At 39.4% G+C, this 27,714-nt stretch overlaps 1 protein-coding gene across 2 annotated transcripts in view; it reads left to right on the plus strand.

Moving 5' to 3' along the window:
- The window catches only part of dip2bb (DIP2 acetate--CoA ligase B (putative)b), a 63,586-nt gene that overhangs the window by 1,595 nt on the left and 34,277 nt on the right, over positions 1–27,714 (plus strand). For both annotated transcript variants that reach the window (XM_085775551.1, XM_085775552.1), the window contains exons 2-3: positions 22,091–22,162; positions 26,110–26,277. In XM_085775551.1, coding sequence (XP_085631677.1) covers positions 22,091–22,162; positions 26,110–26,277 — 240 coding nt within the window. The remainder of the gene's footprint in view (positions 1–22,090; positions 22,163–26,109; positions 26,278–27,714) is intronic.

A 27,714-nucleotide genomic window follows, 5' to 3' on the forward strand; every position in this document is an offset into this window, starting at 1 on the left:
CTCACTTTACACTGGTGAGATGATAATGGGAGGTCACCGTGTGTGCAAAAGAGCCCAGAGGATCCCATGTTAATGATTATTTCCATTATCTGAACTTTAAATGGTTTAAAAACCAGTGGCAACACATCTTCAGATTGTATTTTATCCAAAGTACAAAAACATTTAACTTATTAGAGTCCGAAAATCCTCCCACACAGTCCAGACCGTTAGAAAGACGTTTTGTTGTTCTGGTCTCTGAGTAATTGGACATAATTTAAAATGAATTGATGGATAAAATATCATTGTCAAGTCTGAACTTGAATTTGAGTTCATATTAGGGGTGGGCGATATGACGATATTAAATCGTGAAGGATTAGAGCGTGTAGACGATCTGCCAAAGTGCAGAGATCGTAGGATCGTCTGGGGCACCTTTTGCAAGAGTGCATTTTATCAGAGTATGTTTAGGCTACTTGCACATGTTGGCAAAACTGCAGCTATTTAAATGGGCTCTATGCACAGCTCCACTACTTCCTGAATTTCTGAAAGGCAGCTCCCAAACTAATTAATCCAGGTGTGTCTGATCATTGTGACTACTACCACACCTGGATTAATCAGTTTGTCTAATAATATAAGACAGGAAATAAAGGAGCAACCTTAAGTTCAGGAAGTAGTGGAGCTGTGCATAGAGCCCATTAAAATTTGTTTAGAAAGGCTCTTTGACCTAAATTGTCTGTTTTTCAATTTTAGATTTAAGATCGTGATAAAATCGAGATCGTTATTTTATTTTTCAAAAACCGTGATATGATATTTTTGCCATATCGCCCACCCCTAGTTCATATTCATTTAGAAAGATCTGAGCTGTGTGAGGCAGACAGTGAGATTAAACTTAGTATTGTGATCTATTACAATATGATACAACAGGAAGTGTAGTGTTGTTGGATTTTGCAGTGACTCTATTTATTGATGACATTTAATTTCTTAATGTTAATCTGATCCTTCCTGTAGAACTTTTTACTTTCTAAGGCAGGTGTATATTTCTGAGTGTACAAACAGTATTTTTAATATGATGGGGATGTTATAGGAGCTATGAAGTATAAATACAGGTGCAAATGTTCTGAGCACGAAGGTGCAAATGAACTTTGTTTGTGCAACAACATCATGTGTTTGTGCAACATATCATCCAGCTCACAACATCACAACATATCATCATCACCCTCCTTTCTCAGCCCTGATGTTTAACATAGTTTTCCTGCTGAATGAGGAAATTGTTTATGAATTATTATGTGATGATGAGTTGTGAAGTTGTGAAGCATTGGAATAGTTTCTACTTTCCAGTTTGGTGAGACGCTCTGGCAGAACTGATCTGTTGTATGAACTCAACAGTCAGAGTCGCCTGTAACAGGTTTAGTGTTTCAGGCCGAAGTGTGTCAATCATCTCTGCTCTGTTGTTGCTCTGTTGTAGCTCTATTGCTGCTTTTATGTTGCTCTGTTGTAGCTCTGTTATAACTCTATTGTAGCTCTATTATAACTCTATTATAACTCTATTGTAGCTCTATTATAACTCTATTATAACTCTATTGTAGCTCTGCTGTAGCTCTATTATAACTCCATTATAGCTCTATTAAAACTCTATTGTAACTCTGCTGTAGCTCTATTATTACTTCATTGTAGCTCTATTATAACTATATTGTAGCTCTATTGTAACTCTGCTGTAGCTCTACTATAACTCTATTATAACGCCATTGTAGCTCTATTATAACTCTATTGTAGCTCTATTATAACTCTATTATAACTCTAGTAACTCTGCTGTAGCTCTATTATAACTCTATTATAACTCCATTGTAGCTCTGCTGTAGCTGTATTATAACTCTATTATAACTCTATTGTAGCTCTGCTGTAGCTTTATTATAACTCTATTGTAGCTCTGCTGTAGCTCTATTATAACTCCATTGTAGCTCTATTATAACTCCATTGTAGCTCTGCTGTAGCTCTGTTATAACTCTATTATAACTCGATTGTAGCTCTGCTGTAGCTCTGTTATAACTCTATTGTAGCTCTGCTGTAGCTCCATTATAACTCTATTATAACTCGATTGTAGCTCTGCTGTAGCTCTATTATAACTCCATTGTAGCTCTATTAAAACTCTATTATAACTCCATTGTAGCTCTGCTGTAGCTCTATTATAACTCCATTGTAGCTCTATTATAACTCTATTGTAGCTCTGCTGTAGCTCTATTATAACTCTATTATAACTCCATTGTAGCTCTATTAAAACTTTATTATAACTCTATTAAAACTCTATTATAACTCTATTATAACTCCATTGTAGCTCTGCTGTAGCTCTATTATAACTCCATTGTAGCTCTATTATAACTCTATTGTAGCTCTGCTGTAGCTCTATTATAACTCTATTATAACTCTATTGTAGCTCTGCTGTAGCTCTATTATAACTCTATTGTAGCTCTGCTGTAGCTCTATTATAACTCTATTATAACTCCATTGTAGCTCTATTATAACTCTATTGTAGCTCTATTATAACTCTATTGTAGCTCTATTATAACTCTATTGTAGCTCCATTGTAACTCTATTATAACTCTATTGTAGCTCTATTATAACTCTATTATAACTCTATTGTAGCTCTATTATAACTCTATTATAACTCTATTGTAGCTCTATTATAACTCTATTATAACTCTATTATAACTCTATTGTAACTCTATTATAACTCTATTATAACTCTATTGTAGCTCTATTATAACTCTATTATAACTCTATTGTAGCTCTATTATAACTCTATTATAACTCTATTGTAGCTCTATTATAACTCTATTATAACTCTATTGTAGCTCTATTATAACTCTATTATAACTCCATTATAACTCTATTGTAGCTCTGCTGTAGCTCTATTATAACTCTATTGTAACTCTATTATAACTCTATTATAACTCTATTGTAGCTCTATTATAACTCTATTATAACTCTATTGTAGCTCTATTGTAGCTCTGCTGTAGCTCTATTATAACTCTATTATAACTCTATTGTAGCTCTATTATAACTCTATTGTAGCTCTATTATAACTCTGCTGTAGCTCTATTATAACTCTATTATAACTCTATTGTAGCTCTATTATAACTCTATTATAACTCTATTATAACTCTATTGTAGCTCTATTATAACTCTATTATAACTCTATTGTAGCTCTATTATAACTCTATTATAACTCTATTGTAGCTCTATTATAACTCTGCTGTAGCTCTATTATAACTCTATTATAACTCTATTATAACTCTATTGTAGCTCTGCTGTAGCTCTGCAGCCTCTCAGCACCAGAACTCTGTTGTGGTCTGTAACATGAACCCAGACACGACTCTCTGCTCGTCACTGTCCAGATGCTCTGCTCCGTGTCCACGTCTCACAGAGCGATGATGATGATGATGATGATGATGATGAAGGGCGGCCGCCGTCTGCTCGGCGGCCTGGACGAGCGCAGGCCGACGGCAGCAGGCGAGCAGCAGCAGCTGCTCTCAAACTTTCTCATGGATATCTGTTACATGGCAACAATCAGCCTATTGTTGTCGCCAGAGATGAAACTCCCCTAGCAACAAACAGAGGAAAATATGCATCAGCACTTTTTCCTCTACAATAGTAGTGGGCTGCAGTGTGTGTGTGTGTGTGTGTGTGAGAGATAGAGTGTGTATAGTGTATAACAGTGTGTGATGGAGAGAGAGAGAGAGAGAGAGAGAGAGAGCTCCACCTACTATAACCTCCTTGACTGTAAGGGCACAAAGAAAACCATTGAGGAGATCAAGGACTTGGTGATTGAGCCGGACTGGAATTTGGTGAACTGGACCACAACTGTTAAAGCTGCTCAGTGTGTGTGTGTGTGTGTGTGTGTGTGTGTGTGTGTGTGTGTGCGTGCGTGCGTGTGGTCTTCATAGTGTCGGCAGTGTCCTGTTTTGGTGTGTGAAAGAAAGTGACACGAACAAACTGAAACTCTGAACAGACGCAGGACGACTGACAGGACTCGGTGTCGGTCACACCAAGATCAAAACTGGTCGTTTTAGTTAATTTGTTAATTATTCTTCATTCATTTGAATGTGATCGGCTATACTGATATTTTATGAATAGTTTTCATGGTGACAGCGGTTTTACGTTGTATTTGAGCTTCTTGGAAGTTTTTACTCTGATATAGGATGTGATAGGAACTGAGAAATAAAGGTGCAAGGTGTTCTGAGTCATAATGTACAGGAATGCATGAAAATAGTGTGTGTATATCTGTGCAAACTAAAATAGACTTTATAAAAGAAAAATCATATCATAATATTTCGCAATACAGCTTCATGATATGTATCATATCTCCAGATTCTTGACAGTATACGCAGCTTAAAGGGATAGTTCAACATTTTGGCAAACTGGCCTATTGCCATAATCCCTATAGTCATAGCAGTAGGTTCGTTACCTTTAATTGTCGGTGCAAGCTATTTTTAGAACGGCGGAGCAGAGCAGCAAGCTGCTCAGAGCTACGCTACGGAGGCTCATGGGATTTCTTGGTTTCCCTCATCAAACTCATCAAATACACAATCCAACAACTCCAAAGCACTCTGGTGGACAAGTTGTGACCCGCACATTCACCACGCTATGAGATAATAACAGAACGATACCAGACAGAGTTGTTTTAGAGGTAAATTCATGCAAAACCTGTTCCCGTCGGGGGCAGTTTTTCAGCAAGCAGTCTCTGCATTTACCTAAATGTTGAACTATCCCTTTAACAGGTCACAACTTGTCCACCAGAGCGTTTTGGAGTTGTTGGATTGTGTATTTGATGAGTTTGATGAGGGAAACCAAGAAATCCCATGAGCCTCCGTAGCGTAGCTCTGAGCAGCTCGCGGCTCTGCTCCGCCATTCTAAAAATAGCTTGCACCGACTATTAAAGGTAACGAACCTACTGCTATGACTATAGGGATTATGGCAATAGGCCAATTTGCCAAAAATGTTGAACTATCCCTTTAAGTGTGATTAAAAGAAACTGTTGTAGTGTCGGATATCTGTTAGGTGTTCGTAGTGATACGACCCACTCCTGCTCACGGGCTGTGATGATGCGTGCCATCTGTGCCGTCGGGTGTGTTTGTGTCACACACACACAAACATGCACACACACTCTTCCTCACCGTTTGCTGCTTTTCCGTAACTTGATCAGCGACTCAGCGTCTGTCGTCGCCGTCCGACCTGAGCGGTGGACGATGTGGTGGTGTGGATGTTTCCTGCTGGTCAGTCAGTCTGTCTGTGGTGGTGATGCTGCTGCAGAGAGAGAGAGGCAGGATTTCATCAGAGAGAGAGAGAAGAGAGAAGAGAGAAGAGAGATTACAGTCCTGCCTGCGTCTCTCAATCTAGGTCACAGAGCATCAGGGGGCAACAACACGCCGGCTCATTTAGCCTGAGAGTCACACTGGGGCAGGACTGCTGCTGCTGCTGCTGCTGCTGCTGCTGGGGATCTTTTCCTCTCCCCCACCCACTCACCCACCCACCCACTCTGATGACACCACCGACGCCACCGCCACCTTCTCTCTATCTGTCAGTCTTCCTGTTTCCTCCCATCGCTGCCTTATTTCAGACTTTTCCTCCTCTTTAGGACGCTTTCTTTGAAGTGCGATGCCAGTGTCTCTCTCACCGTCCATGAATCCAATGAAAAGACCAAAAAAACAGCGGTATATTCTTTATCTCTTATGCTTCAACTTCAATATTTACAAATTATCTCCAAATATATAAAATTCCTCTCGTATGTTTATTGAGTTCTCATCTTCGTAAGGACACAATCAACACGTTTTGCAGTTGAGAGTCGAAACAAGCAACACAAATCGAACAATCAAAATCGGAAGAGGACATAAAAAACATAAAACAAGAAACAAATTAATTAGACTCGATAGAAAGTGCTGCAATTCATGAAATAAATATAAAAGCATGCAATAAAAACAAATAATTAAAAACGCCAAGAGCAAATTTCCTACAGATATAGGTTAAAAATAAATATATAGTAAATAAATAAAACATTGAGATAAAAAGTCAGTCTATAAATAAAAAAATGAGATACATGCTCCAAAGTGACACAACAGTGGTCTGGACAGGCCGTGACATGTTTTGTGTGTGATGTAAATGTAGGTTAAACCTCATCAGTACAGTGAGTGCATAGGAATCTGCATCCAGACTGGGATCAAATAGAGAGAGGGAGTCCATCATGTGCAGGGAAACACCAAATATCTGTCTGTGCATTAAGCTTGGATTTTAGCACAAGACCAGATACAGTGAGTATTTAAACATGCAGGTGAAAGCTGAGAGTTTATTTTATTTCTTTTATTTGTGCAGAATTTTCAATTGCAGTAATCTGGCATATATATTTACATATACAGTATTTTTGTTGTTTGGTTCCACATCCTGGATAAGTTTGAATGATTTCCTTTGAACTGGTAGTCTGGCTAACACCAGACCTCATCTCAATGTAGCTTGAGATTCGGTCTGGGAACCACCCGTTCATTTTTTCGTATTTGAGGTGTGGTTTAGCCCAGAGCTGTTTATTGGGCGCTACCAATGTCTATCAAATGCGTCTGTACGTAGCTTATAGCCAGTTGTATCAATCATACCCGATGACGTATGTAGAGCGACAGAAATCCGATGAGGAAAAAACGCTAAACGTTGCTCTTTGTTCAAAATAAACTTGCGGTCTAAACAACTTAAAACATTTTCTAAAGCTGCATCGAAAGGTAAAGCGTCTGCCGCCATGTTGGATCGATAAGCTATCAACAAAGTCGCTTTGGTGTGTCGTCATCGTCTTGCTGCCCCCTCCCCCGTTCTGTGATTGGCTCCCTAGTAGAGGGGAAAATTGGGTCCATGGTTTCCAGGCTGACTTGCAGAGTGAATAAAATTGCGCGCAAGGCGGCATGGGTATACACTGCAAAAACTCAAAATCTTTCCAAGAATATTTGTCTTATTTTTTGTCAAAATGTCTAATTTCTAGTCAAAACTAAACTCTTTCCACTTTAAATAAGACTCATCACCTAAAAATTAACTTGTTTTTAGATCATTTTCACTTGTTTCAAACAAATTTTCACATGAAATAAGTAGAAAAATCTGCCAGTGAAAGGAAGTTTTTTGTGCTTGTAATAAGGAAGAAAAACTTGCTCCACTATCAGATTTTTCTACTTATTTCAAGTGAAAATAGGCTTGAAACAAGTAAAAAGTGTCTAAAAACAAGCTACTTTTTTACGTATAACTATGTATGTATATCTATAAATATACTTATTTTAGGTATAATGAGATTTGTTTTGACTAGAAATAAGACAAATATTCTTGGTAAGATTTTGAGTTTTTGCAGTGTACCCAGTCTACTGAACTGTGGCTCTGTAGTTTTTATCAGCTGTTGCTCAGACAGAAGTCGGTCATGTATGTGCTGGCGTTTGAACAGGAACAATGTTACATTCTATATCCTGTTATATAATAATAGACGCAGCAGGAGACACTTCAATAGACTGAAGTGCTCGTTGGTTTTGGTTTTGCAGGAAACCCTGAGCCTGATCCTTTGAAGCCGCGGGGTTAAATAACGCTGCCTGTGTGTCAGCGTGCAGCAGCGGGACACAGAGGAAGCTGATTTAGCTTTATATCTCTTTAAAAGCTCATTAACTGCTGCAGAGGAGACGACCGGCCTGCAGGCCACACACTCAGTCTGACACCACGAACAGACGGAGTTTCCTCTTCCTCTTCTTCTTCTTCCTCCTCTTCGGGTTAGGGTTCTTCTTGCTGCTGCCACCCGTGTCACACAGGAACACAGGAGGAGCAGCAGGATTCATGGTTTTTGGAAATGAATCACGAGTATTATATAACACATTATGTGTCTAATTTCACCGTTCACACTCACCCACACACACACACACACACACACACACACACACACACACACACACATAAACACTGAGGATGCATTGAAGCTTTGTGCACAAGAAAGACTGAATAATTTAGATGTGACTCGAGCGCACACCTACACACACACACACACACGCACTGCAGGTGGCTTTGTCGTTGTGCTTTTCAAAACTCCATTGATGATTAGAGTAGTTGACCTTCTCTGATCTACTTGTTTTCTCATTTCTGCAGCTCATAACTCATAAATAATAATGATATTATGTATATTATATATATATGATGATGATAAATAAATACAATGATGCTTTATCAATGAAAACAGCATCAGACACTCACTTACATATAGTATACATATATACTGTTTTTACAGAGCCAGATTTCTGTTTCTGTTTACGTAGTCGATCACTTTAACTCCAGAACCGTTTCCATAAAATCCAGATTGTATAACCACGATGACACCCAAAACTCGAAGACACAGACTGGGCTGTGATTTTTGTCTGTGTGAATCAGTCAGAGAAAGAAGTTAGAAGTTATTTTGTCCCTCTCAGCCACCGTAGTTTCCTCAGTGATTGTGTGATTTGACTGAGCGATAACTGCTCTTTATGTAAATGACCATATTTCATTATCTCTGTGTTTGACAGTATAATTAGTCTGACCTTTGTTATCAGTTGCGAAAGTGACCACTTCCTTTTTTTTTTATTAAAAGCCCAGTGGACAGGAATCCTTTTTTTAGTTATTGGCAGGACTTTTATTGTTGTGCATCACTTCCTGTTTCTTTAGTAGAAGTCACAGTTTAAGTTAAAGCAGATATCAGTGGAATGTTTTTGTTAATATAAGTCCTAAATAGTCCTATTTTCCGTCAGCAATCACTTACATGAAGTATTTCAGCCTAAACACGAGTCTCTCCGTCACTCTGCTCTGCTGTAACCCGAGGAGAAAATTTTCCTTGTGGGATACAAGTGTTATCCAATGAGGGGAGAGAACGGCATGAAGGGCTGTGTGTGCAGCCAAGGGATGCGCGTGAATGTGGTGACGTAGCACGAGGACCAATTGATGCCTGACAAGGGCGGGGGCTGCTAACTCATGGTGCGTTCAAGGAAACTCGTACTTTGTGCTTTTCCTTCCTGTGAAGTCATACCAGTTCGATCTGGTACGAGTTCACGGGTCGGAAGTTACGAGTGGCCGTTATAGGGAACTTTCACAGACAACAGGACGGTAAAAACACGAGCTACGGGTTACCTGGAACGCTACCAAGTCGTAGTTGTGACTTGAAGCTGTAACTTACGGTTTCAAAAGCCTGCCTTGAACACAGCATTAGCCGAAACGGCCGTGCCACTGATATCTGCTTTAAGTTCTTCTTTTATCTAATTTAATAATAATAATAACGATGTAATGCGTTAATGACGACAGCAGACTATTTGTTGGTGACATTCAGGAGCTGCTCCTGAGAAACTGTAAAACCAGGAGGAGGGCGGTGAAACTCCAGCTCAGTCGTGTCGCGTGGCAGATGGTGGAAATATGATCAGTCACTGTGCAACATGAACAACAGGAAGCTTGAATGAAGCTTTAATGCTCTCCAAAATAAAGCTGCGTTGTGTTTCACTATAGTTGAACGTTCTGCAAATAAATAGAAGATGCAAGTGACGAGTGTGAATACAAATCCATTTTCAGTTCAGTGGTCTAATAATAGAAAAACTGAATAATGAATAAAGTAAATAAAAAGTCAGTTGACAGAAAATTCCTCACCAGTTATTTTCTTTTGATTAATTATTCATTAAGTCGATTTACAAGTGAAGCTCTCGAAGTACAGCTCTTCACTTTATATTACTACAATAAAGAGAATAAAAAATGTTGGGGGTTTACAGACGGCGGCGTCACCTTTTCCTTTTTTCCCCAATTGAACTTTAAGAACTAAAGTAAACGATAAATAATGTGCTTTAAAAAATCAGCAGCAGATAAATTGATGATGAATAAAAACAGATCAGTTCCACCAAACTGCTCATTTTACTCGACATGTAAAAGTTCAAAGATGTTTCATTAAGTTAAAGGGATAGTTCAACATTTTGGCAAATTGGCCCATCGCCATAATCCCTATAGTCATAGCAGTAGGTTCGTTACCTTTAATTGTCGGTGCAAGCTATTTTTAGAACGGCGGAGCAGAGCCGCGAGCTGCTCAGAGCTACGCTACGGAGGCTCATGGGATTTCTTGGTTTCCCTCATCAAACTCATCAAATACAGAGTTGTTTTAGAGGTAAATTCAGAGACTGCTTGCTGAAAAACTGCCCCGACAGGAACACGCATCAGTGGTTTTGCATAATTTTACCTCTAAAACAACTCTGTGTGGTAACGTTGTGTTATTATCTCATAGCGTGGTGAATGTGCAGGTCACAACTTGTCCACCAGAGCGTTTTGGAGTTGTTGGATTGTGTATTTGATGAGTTTGATGAGGGAAACCAAGAAATCCCATGAGCCTCCGCAGCGTAGCTCTGAGCAGCTCACGGCTCTGCTCCGCCGTTCTAAAAATAGCTTGCACTGACAATTAAAGGTAACGAACCTACTGCTATGACTATAGGGATTATGGCAGTGGGCCAATTTGCCAAAATGTTGAACTATCCCTTTTAAGGTGTATTTTTTTTAAACTTTTTTTAAAACTAAATAAATGGATGTGATTCTTAAAAACAAAACAAAAAAGGAAAAATAAAAATAAAGAACTAAATCCTCACATTCGCTTGATTCGCTTCGATTGATTGATTGAACAGTTTATACTAATATTCAGTCTCACTGATCGGTCCTGGCCTCCATCGTCATCACCATGGTTTTGTTTCTCATGTTCCTTCATGCAGTGAACCACATGGGCTTGGTTGCTATGGACATGGCCCATGTGGTGCTCCCATCCCATCCCATCCCATCCCCTGCCCCCCTCCTCCTCCTCCTCCTCCTGCTCATACACACACTTTATACTTTGTGAATTTTCCATAAACCCTCCTCCAGATTACCGCGGCCATATGTCGGAGCCACGCGTGACAGAAACACAATCGAATGTTCTGCTGAGCTGCTGGAAACAAAAACATCACAGAGGAAACTGGAGGGTTTTTTTTGTTTTTTTTCTGCCTCCCAGTTTGAACTGGTCGGTCGTATATTTATATGAGCTGGTGGGAGTTTTTTTTTTTTTTTTTCTAGCAGTCGCCCATGATGTCGTGAGGTTTTATTTGGAGGACGTTGACCTGAAGGATCCAGTTCCTGAATCTGTTACTAAAACAAGTTACTAAAACAGTGGGAGTGTGTTTGACTCCGAGTGGACGACTCGTGTTCTGTTTCCGCTCAGAGATCTGACAGGATGTTTCTGCTTTTAACTTCATCTGCTGCTTTTTTTCCCTTCCATTTTGAAAGTAAAGTTAGGCTATCTTATTAAACAGTTCTATATTATTTCACCCTGGCTGCTGATTTCCAGGGACCACAGAGACCACAGAGTAGGAGTCTGGTAAACAACACAACATCAGACAGGTTGAACACGAAACAAATCCACCGGCTTAATCCAATTATCTGGACCTGAATAATTAGGTTTCTAGTGCCGAGGTAAAACAGGCAGGAAGCAGCAGCAGCAGGTGAGTTTAGTTCAGTTAAATGTTCTCAGTTTAAAAAAATAAACAGATTAAATGTTATTTACTACGACAGAATAGACACAAGCTGTGATTCAGCCACACGTTTTTATAGAAACAGTAACTTTTGATTAAAGGAATAGTTCCCCAAAAAATGAAATGCTGATGAATACTCCGGAGTAGTTTTTTATTCCTCAAAGTGCATCTGGAGACCCAGGAGGCCGGTTCCTAGTCCAACGAAATCTTTATATGAGAGTAATAGGGCCCAACACAAAAACGTCCATAAAACTACACAAAAACCATTTAATATTCCTCCACACTGCTCGTCCACTGCAATCCAAGTGTCCTGAAGGGAGATAGTCCAGAGTTTACTGGAAACAACGTCATTTAGGACATTTTTACAGCCTAAACAGTCCTGGATTGAATTTGCCTCGGGCGTGTTCACGCTTGCACTACGGAAGCCGCGGCAGACTAAATTTTTCTTATTTATTTAAAAGTATCAAATCGCAGGCTCCTCTTGTTTTTGTATGTCGCTCGGTCACTCAGCAGGATGTAAATACCGATGTGTCCCAATCGCGAGTGGTTTTGTGGATTTTTTTCTGTAGTGCAAGTGGGTTCCTCTGTTTGGTTTTACTGTTGGATTATAATCAGGTTTTTTATATTCACCGTTTAAACTTTACCTTCGTTTTTATGCATCTTTTCTCAACATTTGGCACTTTTTTATTGATCCTAATAGTTAAAACAAACAGTGAATGTTTCACTGTGTTCAGACTGTGACACAGAAACTGGTTTATTTCCCTGTTGTAAATCCCAGCGGTGGATGTGCTGAGGTCTAGATGTTACACAGCACTTGAAGTAGCGTTGGTGTTGAGTGTGTGAAGTGTAGTGTGTCAGGTGTGTGTGTCTGTGTGTGTGTGTGTGTGTGTGTGTGTGTGTGTTTGAGCCACACCTTTGTCTTTTCAGTCAGAGAGAAGAAGAAAAGTCAGTAGCTACCAGAGAGAAGAGAAGGAGTCACAGCTTCTGTTTGGTTTGTGTGCATGTGGTCACTGGAGTGAAACATGATTCACTACCTGAGCAGGACACACCCTGCCTAGTATTACAGAGAGAAAATCAATGGAGAGAGTGTAAAGTGTGTGTGTCTCTCTCTGTGTGTGTGTGTGTGTGTGTGTGTGTGTGTGTGCGTGTGTGTGTATATATTAGGGCTGAGGCTCTGCTGCCTGTAAGACCAGTTTTATTATCCTGACTTCGACACACACTCCTCCTCCTCCTCCTCCTCCTCCTCCTCTGTGTGTTTTTCTTTGTGAATGATCTTGTTTTACTCTACGTCTTCTTGAATGTTTCCCTCTGATGTCATGATGTCACCGTAAACGCTCCTCTCAGTGTGAAACATTACGACCTGAATGAAAAAAAAAAGAAAACGATAAACTCTTGAGTTTTCCAAAACTAACAGGAGGAAAGAAACTCAGACTCAGACTCTGAAGAGCTTCAGTCGGAGTTCAGTGTGAATGTCATTCATGCTTTTACCTGCCTGGCTGCGTTGTTGACAGAGTCTTTTATTGATTTCCCTCCCTGGTTTTTACTACATACAAGTTCACACATGCACAGACGCACACTCAAACACACACACATGCACACACACCTTCCATTCCTCTTATGTAGCTGCGAGCTGAGTTCAACTGTCAATCCACTCTGCACCTAGATTAGATGTTAAATATGTTAAACAACAAACTGTGCTGCATGGAAAGTTTGTTCTATGGTGAAAGACGTTTTCTTACAAAGACATTTACAGCAGTAAAATAAGTATTTCAGCGCCAGTGGTTGAGTCATTCATCGTTGTTTACCTGCTGATTCCAGGTCAGTCTCTGTGAGGACGACTCCTCTGAGTTTTCTTTGGACTCTGTGCAGCAGCACCTGGTCGTGGACGCTTTATGGTCCAATGACGTTCTTCTCTTTTTACTTCACGGTGCATTCAGGGACACAGAAACATGTCTGTAACCTGTAACGCCGTCAGTCTAAACTAAAGCAGCTGATGTTACAGTTTTTCTCAGTTGGTTTGGCTCATTTCTCTAAACAGAAATGACATTCTCAAAACTATAAGATCATTTGGCAAAACAGTGATACAGTTCAGCACAACACCATAGATCACTTGCAAAAGCTCATCTCTCTCTCTCTCTCTCAAAACAGTTCACTCAGGTGTCAAAACTAACATTTTTTCTCATATAAATAGAACATTTCCCCAAAAAGCATCGTCCCTTTGGCATCGTGTGAGCACTGCAAGTCAAAATGTTTAGATGTTTTGTCACTCAGTCTGAGCCCAGTCCTTCACTGACAATAGTTACTGTACTAGTTGTATTTGTATACAGAATACAATTGTGTATAAAACTGAAATTTCTTTAAAAATAAAAATAAAAATAAATAAATGTGTAAGAGTAGCCTATAAGGTTTGACATCACACATTGCACGCATACTGCCAGGGAAAGGTAGCCATTTTTATTCACAGGTAAAGTAACTTCCATTCATCAGAGTAAAAAGAAAATGTCTACAGCATAATATACTGTAATGATAAGTAGCCTACAGTGCTGTGAATACATATGGTATTCATGGTATTATGTTCTTGACTAATTTTGACAATTGAACAGACTATTGCGCATGTGACGACTTATAGAATGAAATGAGGCCGACATGTTTTGCAGAGAACAACCATTAGACTGAGAATCAACTATCAGTTTAGATCAATAATATTCTCTTGGACACTGTGCTACTGCAGGCTGTCTGTACTTCATCGTTTGCAAAGGTGTACGAAGACATTTGCAATGTGATAAAATGAATGAGAAATTGCCAAGTGGTTTGGAGGTTTGTCCATGTTGTTTTGAGAATGTAATTTCTGTTTCAAGAAATGAGCCGAACCAACGGAGAAAAGCTGTAATAATGAGCCCTGAGAGGAGACAGGGTCGAACTTTTCTGAACTTTGACAGATTCAAGCTGCTTTCTTGTCTTTTCATTCCTTTCTGCACCTCACTTCCTTTTCTTCTCCATGTCTGTCAGTCACGCACAAGTTCGCAGTTTATCACAACTTTTGAAGAAGATTTAAAACCACAAATCAAGTCAAACTGCTGCTGCTGCTGCTGGTCCGTGTGTGTGTGCGTGTGTGTGTGTGTGTGTGTGTGTGTGATCTCTGGGTGGTTTTCTGGAGGATGTTTGCTCTGCAGCTCTTTATCGCCCCTCAGGAAGGTTGATTATTCTGCAGATAAACAACCAACCAACCCCTCTCATCCCCCTCCTCCCCGCTCCATGACAATAACACACTGCAGCTCACATCAACAAATGAACAGAGCCGTTTTTATTTCATCATTTCTTCAGTCTGTTGCGAAAAAAAAACAACAACATTTCCCTTAATGTGGATTTGACCCGACGACGTGATGAATTAGGAGCTGGATGTCGTTGTTTGTTGCTGCTGCTGCTGCTGCTGCATTCCTCTCTTTTATCTTCAGACCCTGTTGAAACTGTCTGTTTTCTCTGAGATAACAGCTGTGAGTCGTGCTCCTGCCCCCCCCCCCCCACCCACCACTGTAATATTTTAACATGTGTTGGTATAATTACAGGTAAATAAAACAGGTGTTGACATGTGTCTGAGCTGAATTCAGAGGAAAAGCAACTGAGAGACGAGATGAGGCCGAGGGAGAGAGAGAGAGAGAGAGAATAGAGGTCGGTGGTTAATTACTATTCAGACGGAGTCGCCTGTGGGCTGGAAGGAGAGAGACAGAGTGTGTGTGTGTGTGTGTGTGTGTGAATGTAGAAACACAACTCTGGTGTGTTTTTGTGTTTTCGTCAGTCTGCACCGTGGAGAAGAGAAAGAAAAGAAACCTTGTACATTCTAGAGGAGGTGAACTCGTCGTCAGCCGTCAGTCAGAGCGAGGAGCCGCGGCCGTGACCGGGTCACCGTGAGGGGAAGTGGGTTAACGAGCGACGAGGCCGAGCCGAGGCCGAGGCCGAGCCGAGCTCCTGGAGCCGTTTACCAGAGAGTAAACTGTGATTCAGAGGAAATAAACAAACTCTTCACAGAGAAGATGGAGCTCCGGCTCTGTGACCTGACTTCACTCTGATCTCACAGTTTATTAGATGTTCTTATAGCTCTACTTTACTTTAACTCGTGTTTATTTATTTTATCTCATTAACTGAATCTTAAAGGGAAAGTTCAACATTTTGGTAAACTGGCCCATTGCCATAATCCCTATAGTCATAGCAGTAGGTTCGTTACCTTTACTTTTAGAACGGCGGAGCAGAGCCGCGAGCTGCTCAGAGCTACGCTACGGAGGCTCATGGGATTTCTTGGTTTCCCTCATCAAACTCATCAAATACACAATCCAACAACTCCACAACGCTCTGGTGGACAAGTTGTGACCTGCACATTCACCACGCTATGAGATAATAACACAACGTTACCAGACAGAGTTGTTTTAGAGGGAAATTCATGCAAAACCACGGATGCGTGTTCCCGTCGGGGGCAGTTTTTCATCAAGCAGTCTCTGCATTTACCTCTAAAACAACTCTGTCTGGTAACGTTCTGTTATTATCTAACATCTAAATAATTAAGAAAAAGCCAGATTCACAACAACAAACAGAGCTCTGTCTGACTGAGTCACTCTCTGTTTTCAGTCTAAATGATGAAGACACTTTATCCAACCTTAATTTACCAAAGGTCAAACGTACCCCAGGAACAAAATGGTGCATTGATGCAAACCAATTACTACGGAGGAAATGAATCAACAAATACAAGATAAATGTATAACTCAACTCAACTCTGTCTGGTAACATTCTGTTATTATCTCATAGTGTGGTGAATGTGCAGGTCACAACTTGTCCACCAGAGCGTTTTGGAGTTGTTGGATTGTGTATTTGATGAGTTTGATGAGGGAAACCAAGAAATCCCATGAGCCTCCGTAGCGTAGCTCTGAGCAGCTCGCGGCTCTGCTCCGCCGTTCTAAAAATAGCTTGCACCGACAAATGAAGGTAACAAACCTACTGCTATGACTATAGGGATTATGGCAATGGGTCAGTTTGCCAAAAATGTTGAACTATCCCTTTAAATCTTAATTTGGCTCCTCCTGGCCTCAGTTTGTTGTTGGCCTGTCACAGTCATGACATTTTAGTTGTGATTATTGATCTAATTGTCTTTTTCTGGTCATTTTATGCCACTATTTTAGTATCAGCCTGAACAAAGTTTAATAATACACAAACACCTGATGATGAAGAGACGTTTATTGGCTTTGACACTAAATCCATGATGCTAATGTCAGTAGATGAGAGAAACAGTTTGTGGCTCCACTCATGTGTCATCAAACCATAGTAGAAGAAGAAGAAGAAGAAGAAGGGGGCGCATTGTGATGATGTCATAAGAACAGACCAGTCAAACCTCAAACGGTGGAAATCTGACGTTTCTGTTGGTTTCATCCAGATGTTTTTATACAGATGAATGGAAACAAAAGGAGAAAAAGTGATTACAATCAGGCGATGAGGTCGTAACTGTGAGCGGCCTCACTGTGTGCTGTTTTTATCGAGCACTTTGTAAACTCACGTGCGATATATATAAATAAATAAAGTTATTATTATGATTATGAATAATAAATATCAGATCTAAAGGCCGTCTTCTTCTCCCTCTTCTTCCTCTTCTTCTCTGGGCTCCTGCCTTCAGTTTTAACCCTTCAGCTGCTGGATCCGATGAAACTAACAGACACAAAATAGAAACAGATGAATTTCAAATCATCCAGATGGAAGAGTGATTACTTTGAGATTCATTTAATGCTACGCCAGCCCCTCCCCCACCCCGACTCTCATCTCCCTCCATCCCTCCCTCTCTCCCTCTCTCCCTCTCTCTCTCTCTCTGTGTGTCTATCTGCAGAGAAACTGCCTGTTCACATGAGCTAAAAATAAATCATGTGACTGAGCGAGGCCAACTGTACCGTTCATGCATTACTTATGGAAGTGTTTGCTTTTCCTCCATTTCTCCTTGGGATAGAAAAAAAAGAAGAAAAAAAAAAGATGGAGGAGACTCAGTCCCTGTTGTTGTAGATTTTGTGTTGTCTCAGCGCTCCTCTGTGTGTGTGTGTGTGTGTGTGTGTGTGTGTGTGTGTCAGCAGCTTCGGTGTTGGATTTGCTGAAACGTTGCTTTTGTTTTCTGTCGAGCTGAAGATCGTCAATCAGTCTGGATCGATAGGTTTTCTGTCTGTGCTGCGTCAAAATGTTACTTGTCACTGTGACGACTCCAAACTGATGAAGTTATCAATAATCAACTAATAATCAACTTTTCTTGTAGTTTCATTCATCATTGTTACACCAAATATTTGTCCTATGATGTAATACTGTATATCTGGATGGATAGATGGATAGATAGATAGATAGATAGATAGATAGATAGATAGATAGATAGATAGATAGATAGATAGATAGATAGATAGATAGATAGATGGATAGATAGATAGATAGATGGATAGATAGATAGATAGATAGATAGATAGATAGATAGATAGATAGATAGATAGATAGATAGATAGATAGATAGATAGATAGATATAGAGATAGATAGATAGATAGATAGATAGATAGATAGATAGATAGATAGATAGATAGATAGATAGATAGATAGATAGATAGATAGATAGATAGATAGTCCTGACATCATTACAGCAGCAGCAAAAAATAAAAGTAGAAAATCCGATCTACAAGTTTATAAATAATAATTTAAGATGCTAAAATATTCTGTGCTCTAAACAATTACTGCTAAAAATGTAGAATAACAATAAATAAAACAATAAAACACTGATAAGTTATTATATAGTTATAGTTAAATAGAGATGTGGAAACACAGCAGGACTGAGTATTGGTCACATGAGGTCAGAAAACAAACACAGAGATCTAGAGCTGAGTCAACGACCTGTTTGTGTCTGAACGTTAAAAAAAAAGTACAACTGGACAACTTGAACACTTCCTGTGTAAACAGAGACTGTTTCTACGTGTGTGTGTGTTTGTGTGTACGTGTGATTGCAACACAAGTTCATGGAGCATTTAGTAAAGTAGCTATAGTGGGTCAATAGATATAGATATTGATTTGCTGCAGTGTGGTAACGACCATCAGCTGAGAGTCTCTGTTTGTTTCCTGGCTGAGCTTCATTCACACTCTTTACAACAGAAAACAAGTGGAATCTTCCTTCTGTGTTGCATCATGGGACTGATTCACCTGTGTCACATGACCTCTGACCCCCGTGTGAGTCAGTGTGTCAGGAAATCCTCCTGCAGCTCTAATCTCTATTGTCCCGTGTGTGTGTGTGTGTGTGTGTGTGTGTGTGTGTGTGTGTGTGTGTGTGTGTGTGTAACAGTGAAGAGACGACGATATGAGCTGCAGCCGCTCGTCGTCTGTGCATCTCAGCAGCCTAATTTTAATCAGGGATTAAATAAAGCTCCGAGCTCAGAGAGATGAAACAACGGCACAAGAGTCAGAGTTACTGTTCCTGTTCCTGCTGCTGTTGACTGAACAGGATCACATGACAACACGTCAGAGAGGAAACCAGCCGGAGTCGTTACACACTGAGGGTCGATGCTTAAAAATTCAAACTTTTTCATTGAGAGAGTTCAGCTGGAAGAATGTAGTGAGATTTTCTTTTTATCACTCCTAAAGTAACAGCGCTGCAAACAGGCAGTCACTGAAGGGACGCTGAAACAATCCTACACAAGGATAAATACTTATTGAAGATACTTTTGGCAAGTTGTAGGGAAGCTATAAACAAAAATGTTTGCAAGTTGATCCTCTAACATTGGAGCAGTGGAGCGAGATTGTGAAAGAAATCTATTGCATGGAAAGACTTACCTCTGTTTTAAAGGGATAGTTAAACATTTTGACAAATTGGCCCGTTGCCATAATCCCTATAGTGATAGCAGTAGGTTCGTTACCTTTAATTGTCGGTGCAAGCTATTTTTAGAACGGCGGAGCAGAGCCGTGAGCTGCTCAGAGCTACGCTACGGAGGCTCATGGGATTTCTTGGTTTCCCTCATCAAACTCATCAAATACACAATCCAACAACTCCACAACGCTCTGGTGGACAAGTTGTGACCTGCACATTCACCACGCTATGAGATAATAACAGAACGTTACCAGACAGAGTTGTTTTAGAGGGAAATTCATGCAAAACTGCTGGGAAAAAAATGATAATGTATGCACTTTTTTTTTTTTTAAACCTAACTTTTTGGGGAAGTATACAGAACTGTGCAAAAGTTTAAGGCACTATAAGTAAAGTGAAGAAGATGCTTTGCCATGAATAGTCAGATCAAGATCAAGAGTCAGATCAAAACACCTAAACAGCTCCAGTTCCTCCTGCAGACACTCAAACACAGTGTTTGTTTTTCAGTTTTCCAGGTTCTTGTCCGGCAGGTTGTTGAAGCATCTTGGAGAACTTGTTATAGTTCTTCTGTCTCTTCATGTTAACCCCAGACTGACTGCATCATGTTGATCAGGACTCACTCTTCTTCTTGTGAATTAAATAGTTATAATACTTATTTTTGACCCTGGCTGTAACTTTTGAGCTGTTTTCATGCTTCAGAATATAAGTGTGACCGAACAGAGGCCTCTCCGATGGTGGAGAAGAATCTGAACATCTGAAGGGTCTAAAACTTTTACTCTATACTATACTTATTATAGTGTATAGACACTACAACACATTGTGCTGGTGAATTTAGACTTTGTTTATTTTATCTCCCTGGTCAGTTTGTGGTCTGCTTGTTTCCTCTTCAGCTGAAAATACTAAAATAAAATAAAAAGTATAAACAAAAGGAAAATAGAAAGTATAGGCTATATATTATCTACGAGGAAAGTGAATGCAGCGTCTTTCAGTGGATTTTGTCTGTGAACGTGACAGATTTTTGACCCTGGCTGTAACTTTCAGGTCGTTGTCCTGCTGCAGAATAAAAGTGGAACATCTGAAGTGTCTAAAAAACATTCAACCAGTGCTGTTTACTCCTGATTTATTGAAGTATATAGACACTACTGTATAACACACAGTTGAATTTAGAGTTTATTTGTTTATTTTATCTTCAGTTTGTTGTCTGCTTAAATAAAATAAAAAGTATAAACAAAAGGAAACTAGATCGTATATAGATCCAAGATCCAAGATCCAAGATTCTTTATTTGTCACATGCATAGTTGAAGTGTTTACTTACAACAAGCAGTGAAATTAAATCCTGACTACACCCAGGCAGACTGTGCTGTCCCTCAAATAAAAACATGTTAAAAGAAATTGTAAATAATATATAAATTACAAACTTAAAATATAAACAAGGTTAGAAAATAATTTCATTAGTGCAGCAAGTAGGCATTTCGGTATAAAAACATCAGTTCAGTTCAGTTCAGTTCAGTTTATTTCATGTCCCCAAAGGGCAATTTGGGTTGCAGCTCATAGAATCACAGAGACATATAGTAACATAAAGACGCATCATTATAAATAACAATATAAATAAAATATGCACTAATTGTGATCATATAAGAGATAAAATATAGGAAATGTTAAAACACAGTTAAAACACAGAATACAAGATCCAAGATAACACTGTTAAGAACATAGTGGTCAAGTAAAGTGCATCAGATAAAGTGCGGTCTCACACAGAGGAGAGCAAAATGATTGGGACAGTACGGTGGCCAGTACAGACTGGCCACCGTACTGTCCCAATCATTTTGCCAAGTTTAAAATGCAGATCTCAGTATAAAAACATCCAAGTTTAAAAAGCAGATCAAGTGCAAACCAAAGGGCATAAAGTGCAAAGGGCAAAAGGGTTAGAGAGCTGGAGAGATGCTCATGGTATGTTCTGATGATCTACTAGCTACTAGGAAAGTGAACACAGCGTCTTTTCAGTGGATTTTCAGTGTGTGAACGTGACAGATTTGACCACAGAGGAGTTCTGGCTGCTCCGTCAGCGTCGGGTCTGTTGGGGGGGAGGACGGTGCAGATGGGCTGTCGACGGGGGAGACGGGGGAGGACGAGGAGGGAGGGAGGAGGTGTTACGGGGACACTCACGCTGCACTTTCACTACTTCATGTTCTCGCTCGTGACTCAGGATTCCTGCTCCTGTGTCCTCTGGCTGCACCGCTACTCACCCCCCTCCTCCTCCTCCTCCTCCTCCTCCTCCCCCTCTGTGCTCTCGTCACTCACTGTTTCATCTCTGAGTGTCTCCCTCTCTCTTTCATGCCTCCCTCTCTCTTTTTTCTCTCTGTATCTCTGAATCATCTCATCTCTCTCCGGCCCACGCTTCCCTCAGTTTCCAATTTTAGTCCTGTTTTGTTTTTCCTTTCATGTCGTGGTTGGAGCGGAGCCATCTGTTCTTCCTTCTTCCCTTTCACTCGCTCTTTTTCTTTTTTTTTTTTTTTTTACCTCCCTGTTGCTCTCTCCTTCCTCTCTGTGTCGTTTCAACAGGTGGCGATCGACTGTACTCAGACAAATGTGTTGTTGTTGCATCTATAGTAAAAAAAAAAAAGAAAACACTTGAATGAGTCTCGTCTGAACATCTGTGTGAAGATACAAACATCTGTTACATGTGTGTGTTTTGTTCTGTCTTTACAGGTGACATAACGCAGAAGGGCTACGAGAAGAAGAGGACCAAACTCCTGGCTCCGTACATCATCCACACTCCAGGTAAAACATGACTCAGCAGCACGCATGCAACAGACAACACAGAAGAAAACGCAGAGTCATGCTTCAGTCAAGATTTTTAACCAGTGCCCATTATACGATACGATATGATACGATAAACTTTATTGTCCCATTCAGGGAAATTTGTCTTGGACACTGTAGCTGCTCCATAAATGCCTTGATGGCCACAATGACAAAAAACAATACACCTCAGCCATATCAACCCAGCAAACACAAGACATAACAGCATTGCACATATCCCATAACATAGCACATACATACATTATATATAATACATATATTATATATATATGACCTTGTTGTCACATTACAGTTTTTCTCCGTTGGTTTGGCTCATTTTTCGAAACAGAAATTACATTCTCAAAACAACATGGACAAACCTCCAAACCACTTGGCAGCTGTTCACAACAGAATTATATTTCTCGTTCATTTAATCAAATTGCAAATGTCTTCATACAACTTTGCCCAGGTAGCCTACAGTTAGCACAATGTCCAAGTGAATAGATCTTGTTGATCTAAACTGATAGTTGATTCTCAGTCTAATGGTTGTTCTCTGCAAAACATGTCGGCCTCATTTCATTCTATAAGTCGTCACATGCACAATAGTCTGTTCACTTGTCAAAATGAGTCAAGAACATAAAACCATGAATACCATATATTTATTTACAGCACTGTAGGCTACTCATCATTTTCCCTGTTTTTGTTTATGTGTTTATATTACAGTATATTATGCTGTATACGTTTTCTCTTCACTCTGATGAATGGAAGTTACTTTACCTGTGAATAAAAATGGCTACCTTTCCTTGACAGTACAGTATGAGTGCAATGTGTGACGTCAAAGCTTATAGGCTACTCTTACCCTAAAATCCTGTTTTTTGTGTGTGTTTTTTTTCAGTTTTATACCTAATGTAGTTTTGACACATGAGTGAACTGTTTTGAGAGAGAGATGAGCTCTTGCAAGTGATCTATGGTGTTGTGCTGAACTGTAACACTGTTTTGCCAAATGATCTTAGAGTTTTGAGAATGTCATTTCAGTTTAGAGAAATGAGCCAAAGCAACTTGAGAACAACTGTAATGTCTCATAACAACAAAGTGTGACCTAACAACTTCACACTGTAGATTTATTTAAAAAAAACAACAACAAAACAAAAAAGGTCAATAAATATTCATCTGTAAACTCTGATAAATAAATATAAACTAGAAGTGACGGCTGTTTGACCTGGTGCTCACTGCTGCCTCCTACTGGTCCAGTCTGATCTCCCATCATCCCACTGGTCAAAGCCCAACACCAGCTTTTATTTTGAAGGCTTTTAAAAAAAACAAAAAAACTACACAAGTTGTTTTGTCCTTTATTGGACATTTGCATTGGATTCTGTGTTTTCTTTCTTTCTTCTTTTTTTAAGCTGAGCTGGTTTGCATGACTTGTTGTGATGTCACACCTTTACAACCTGATCAGTGCAAGTTCAGAGATAAAAAACCTCAGTTAAATAAACATATCAAGTTCTGGGACTTGAAGACAAACAAACAGACAATAGAATAGAATATTCTTTATTGTCATTAACATGTACAACAAAATTAAAATGCCAAACCAGTCAGTGTAGCCTTCAAGGTAAAATACATTTTAAAAAAAGACTGCAAAGGAGCATAAAAAAGTAGCTAGAATAAATCATGTTAATACTTAGTAAAACTAAAATAAAAAGAACACAACCACACATTCAATCTGCCAAATTGCACAGTTGAGTGTGGTTGAAAACTTAAATCCACACAGGTGTGAAACAGGAAAACGGAACAAAAACAGGAAGTAAATTATCCAGTATAAAACACTCAAGGAGCTCCTCTTCAAAATAAAATAGGAAATAAAATATAAAACAAACTCTCCCTCAGGGCGGCGACCATGACTCATCTGGAACATCCTCCTTCATTTCCTGACAAAGAGAAATAAAATAAAAATAAATTAAATTACTGTCAGTTTAATGAAATTACTTAAAAGTTAAGTGGAGATCTTCGGCTTCACTTCCTTCCTGTTCGTCTCCATATATTTCATTTCATTTCATTTCATTTCATTTATTTAGATCTCCATTAGCTTTGGCTAAGGCCATTGCTATTCTTCCTGGAGTCTACCTTCACAGATTAACTATCCATTGCAATAGATAATTACAGAAACACATCACACCATGAACACAATAACAACATCCATAACCACAACAACTCACAACGATCTACAAGACAAAACAACAAAACAAAAACAACACAAACAACATATACTGTACATATTACTGGACCTTATTCATGTCCACAGTGTAGCTATTACCATATAGTCAGATGTTCAAATATTAACATACGTTCCTCATAATTACATTAACTTACAGAAACAGTACCCAATACTAGGGATGTCACGGTTATAGATTTTCTTGGTACAATTATTGTCAGAGAAATAATCACGGTATTACGATTATCACGATTATTATGCATCAATACATTTCACAACACTATGAATGTGTAAAATCAAATATAGTCAAAATATAATTACATTACTAATCTCTTAATATAGGACTAGTTATTAATCCACTGGGGGAAGTGTTTGCAATATTTAAGTCATTAATTATCATCTACATCAAATGTTTACGTTTATTTTAATCATTTTTTTCACAATACAAATGACACGCTAACATTTAAATTCCTACTAATTCAGTGTTACTTTAGATAAATGGACCAGTATCTGTGCATCTTCCTTTACTTTGGCGCACATCTGCAGATATGGTTCCAACATAATCTTTTTCAGAAAGTGACGGTATTTAGGAATCTTTACGATCAATTAATTGTGGCGTTTAATACCGCAATTAATTGTGAAAAAAAGTAATTGTGACATCCCTACCCAATACACAAGCAGACTTAAGATATTTCAAGTAAATCAGACAAACACTAATTGATTGTACCAAATAGCTTCAGCTAGATAGAGCTGTTTGACTAATAAACGTTCTTTCAATAGATCTTTAAATCTGTATTTGTTATGTTCTTGGATAATATGTCCTGGCCCTATAGCTACATTACCGTAGCTTTTCATCTTGTTTGTTTTCACTTTGGGTAAGGTGAATTTACCCTCCGTAGCATGTCTTGTTTTGTAACAGTGTTCATCTGAAAGACAAACGTTTGTATTAGGGTTGTATATCTCCACCACTGAGGCCGATTCGATACGCATCTCGATATGCTGCCACCGATACGATACATTAACGATACACTGAAGCTCCTGTCGATACGATGCGATACGATTCACTCCTATTCACGATACGATGCGATTCAAAAGTTATTGATAACGATATGACTTGATTATAAAGAGATTTGGTTCGATATAATATATCCAGTTCGATACAGTTGTGATACGAGAGTTTCCATACTTAACCCACATCAGGTTTCTTACTTCAATACTACTATTCTGCCTTACTCTCTGTATCAATTTGAGGGATGTAGCCTATTTGGTTAATTTTTATGGGGCAAACAACTCATATTTGAAAGGTATAGTCTAGAGGTTTTTACTCAAAAATAAATGCTAGACTTATACAAATGAAATCCAGCTTAATCATCACCTATGGGCTTCTCGTCTGCATTTTGGTCTTTTGCTATGTTTTAATAATAATAACTTCTTTAAAAACTTTAAAAACCTAAGTTTAAAAAGTGCTTCACAACACATCATAAAAGATACAAGTCACAGATGTTTTGTTGTGCATGGGACATTTCTGTTTACTTTTCTTGGCGGCTCTGATTATTAATGTTCACTATATAGTGCACTGAATCTATCCCACAACTCACCGGACCGATATGAATCGGTGAATCTCCACATCCTTCGTTTGTATCGAACCCTTGGCAATTTCGTCTGAGAATATTTATGTATCTATTAATATGTCTGTGTTTGTTCTTTTTCCCCCCGACAGTGGAGCCCCCCCCTCAGAATGACGTCGTGCAGCCTCCCGCTCCCAGCTCCTCCTCCTCCTCCTCCGGCCACCACGCCCCCCCACCCTCCAGCTCGTCCCGCTACCGGGAACGCCGCTCCCGCAGGACGCACCGCGGAGGAGGAACCAGGGATGACCGCTACAGATCAGGTCAGACAGCAGCCGGCAGCACAGTGGGAGTGGGGGAGTGGGGGGAGGGGGGAGGTCCCATATGGGCTCTGAACCTTGTAGAGGAGATCGCAGGTTCGATTCCCAACAGGGACGACCCTTTTGCTGCCTGTTTCCTGTCGTACCCCAACTCCAAAACGCTCTGGTGGACAAGTTGTAACCTGCACATTCACCACGCTATGAGATAATAACAGAGCGATGGATGGATGGATGGATGGATGGATGGATGGATGGATGGATGGATGGATGGATGGATGGATGGATGGATGGATGGATGGATGGATAGATAGATAGATAGATAGATAGATAGATAGATAGATAGATAGATAGATAGATAGATAGATAGATAGATAGATAGATAGATAGATAGATAGATAGATAGATAGATAGATAGATTTATCTTTTGCCTTTATGAAAAACATGACATTACTATGAAAGTTATTTGTTATTTACATGCAAATGACTCACTATTTAATACGACTGTGAGAAGATGTGGGTGAAACACGGCAGCAGGTTGTTTATAATGATAAACAGTGTCATGCAAAAGTTAATGTGAACAGTTCATCAAGTGGAAGATGAAACGATCTCCAAAAGACATGAAGTTACAGATGACACATTCACTTTACATTTTAAACAATACAGTATAATAATTATTTTAATGTTTTATATTTTCTAAATGACAGAAAAGGAAAAAGTCTGGGCCCCCCTGCATAGTTAGTAGCTAGTAGCCCCCCCCCCCCCCTTTGGAAACTATCCCAGTGTGTAAATAGTAAATATCTTGTCTGATACCTTGGTCAAAGTTCTCTGAGAGTTTAAGTCTCCTGGGTTTCCCATTCTTTTGCAGGCTGCTGCTTTGTTTCCCTTTTTCACTCTGAAACTGTAGAAAACTAAAATAATACACTGATATTGATGAAAATATTGAAAAAGAGTGTTTCATGTTTAACTTTATGTCTTTTGGAGATCATATCATCTTCCTCATGATGAACTGTTCACATTAACACACATTTAGGACCAGGGTTTTTGTCTTTTTTCAGTTTCTGTACCTAAGATATAAATATTGTTAATAAATAAAAAGTTAAAAACAAGCAGCAGGTTGAACACTGGAGTTACTCAGAGTTTTAGTCGTATTAAATCTGAGCCAGGAAGGAGGAGGAGGAGGAGACACTAAATTCAAATTGGTGCCATGAATCATAAAAAACATGAAGATCGCACCACAACGTTGTGTCAGGTTTTTCGTGGTGCAGAGGTTGAAGTTGTGTAGAAATAATGAGCTGAAATAAATCTGACTGGAGGAGGAGAGAGACAGAGACAGAGAGGATGATGAGCTGTTTGCTGTATAAATAGTCCGTCCTCCATTTTACCGTGAGCGGCTCCGTTCAGTTTGTCTTCATCAGTCAAGAGTCTGAATAAAACCTTCAC

This window comes from Trachurus japonicus, chromosome 5 (genome assembly GCF_045865225.1).
Source record: "Trachurus japonicus isolate A0001 chromosome 5, Traja_1.0".
Classification (NCBI taxonomy): domain Eukaryota; kingdom Metazoa; phylum Chordata; class Actinopteri; order Carangiformes; family Carangidae; genus Trachurus; species Trachurus japonicus.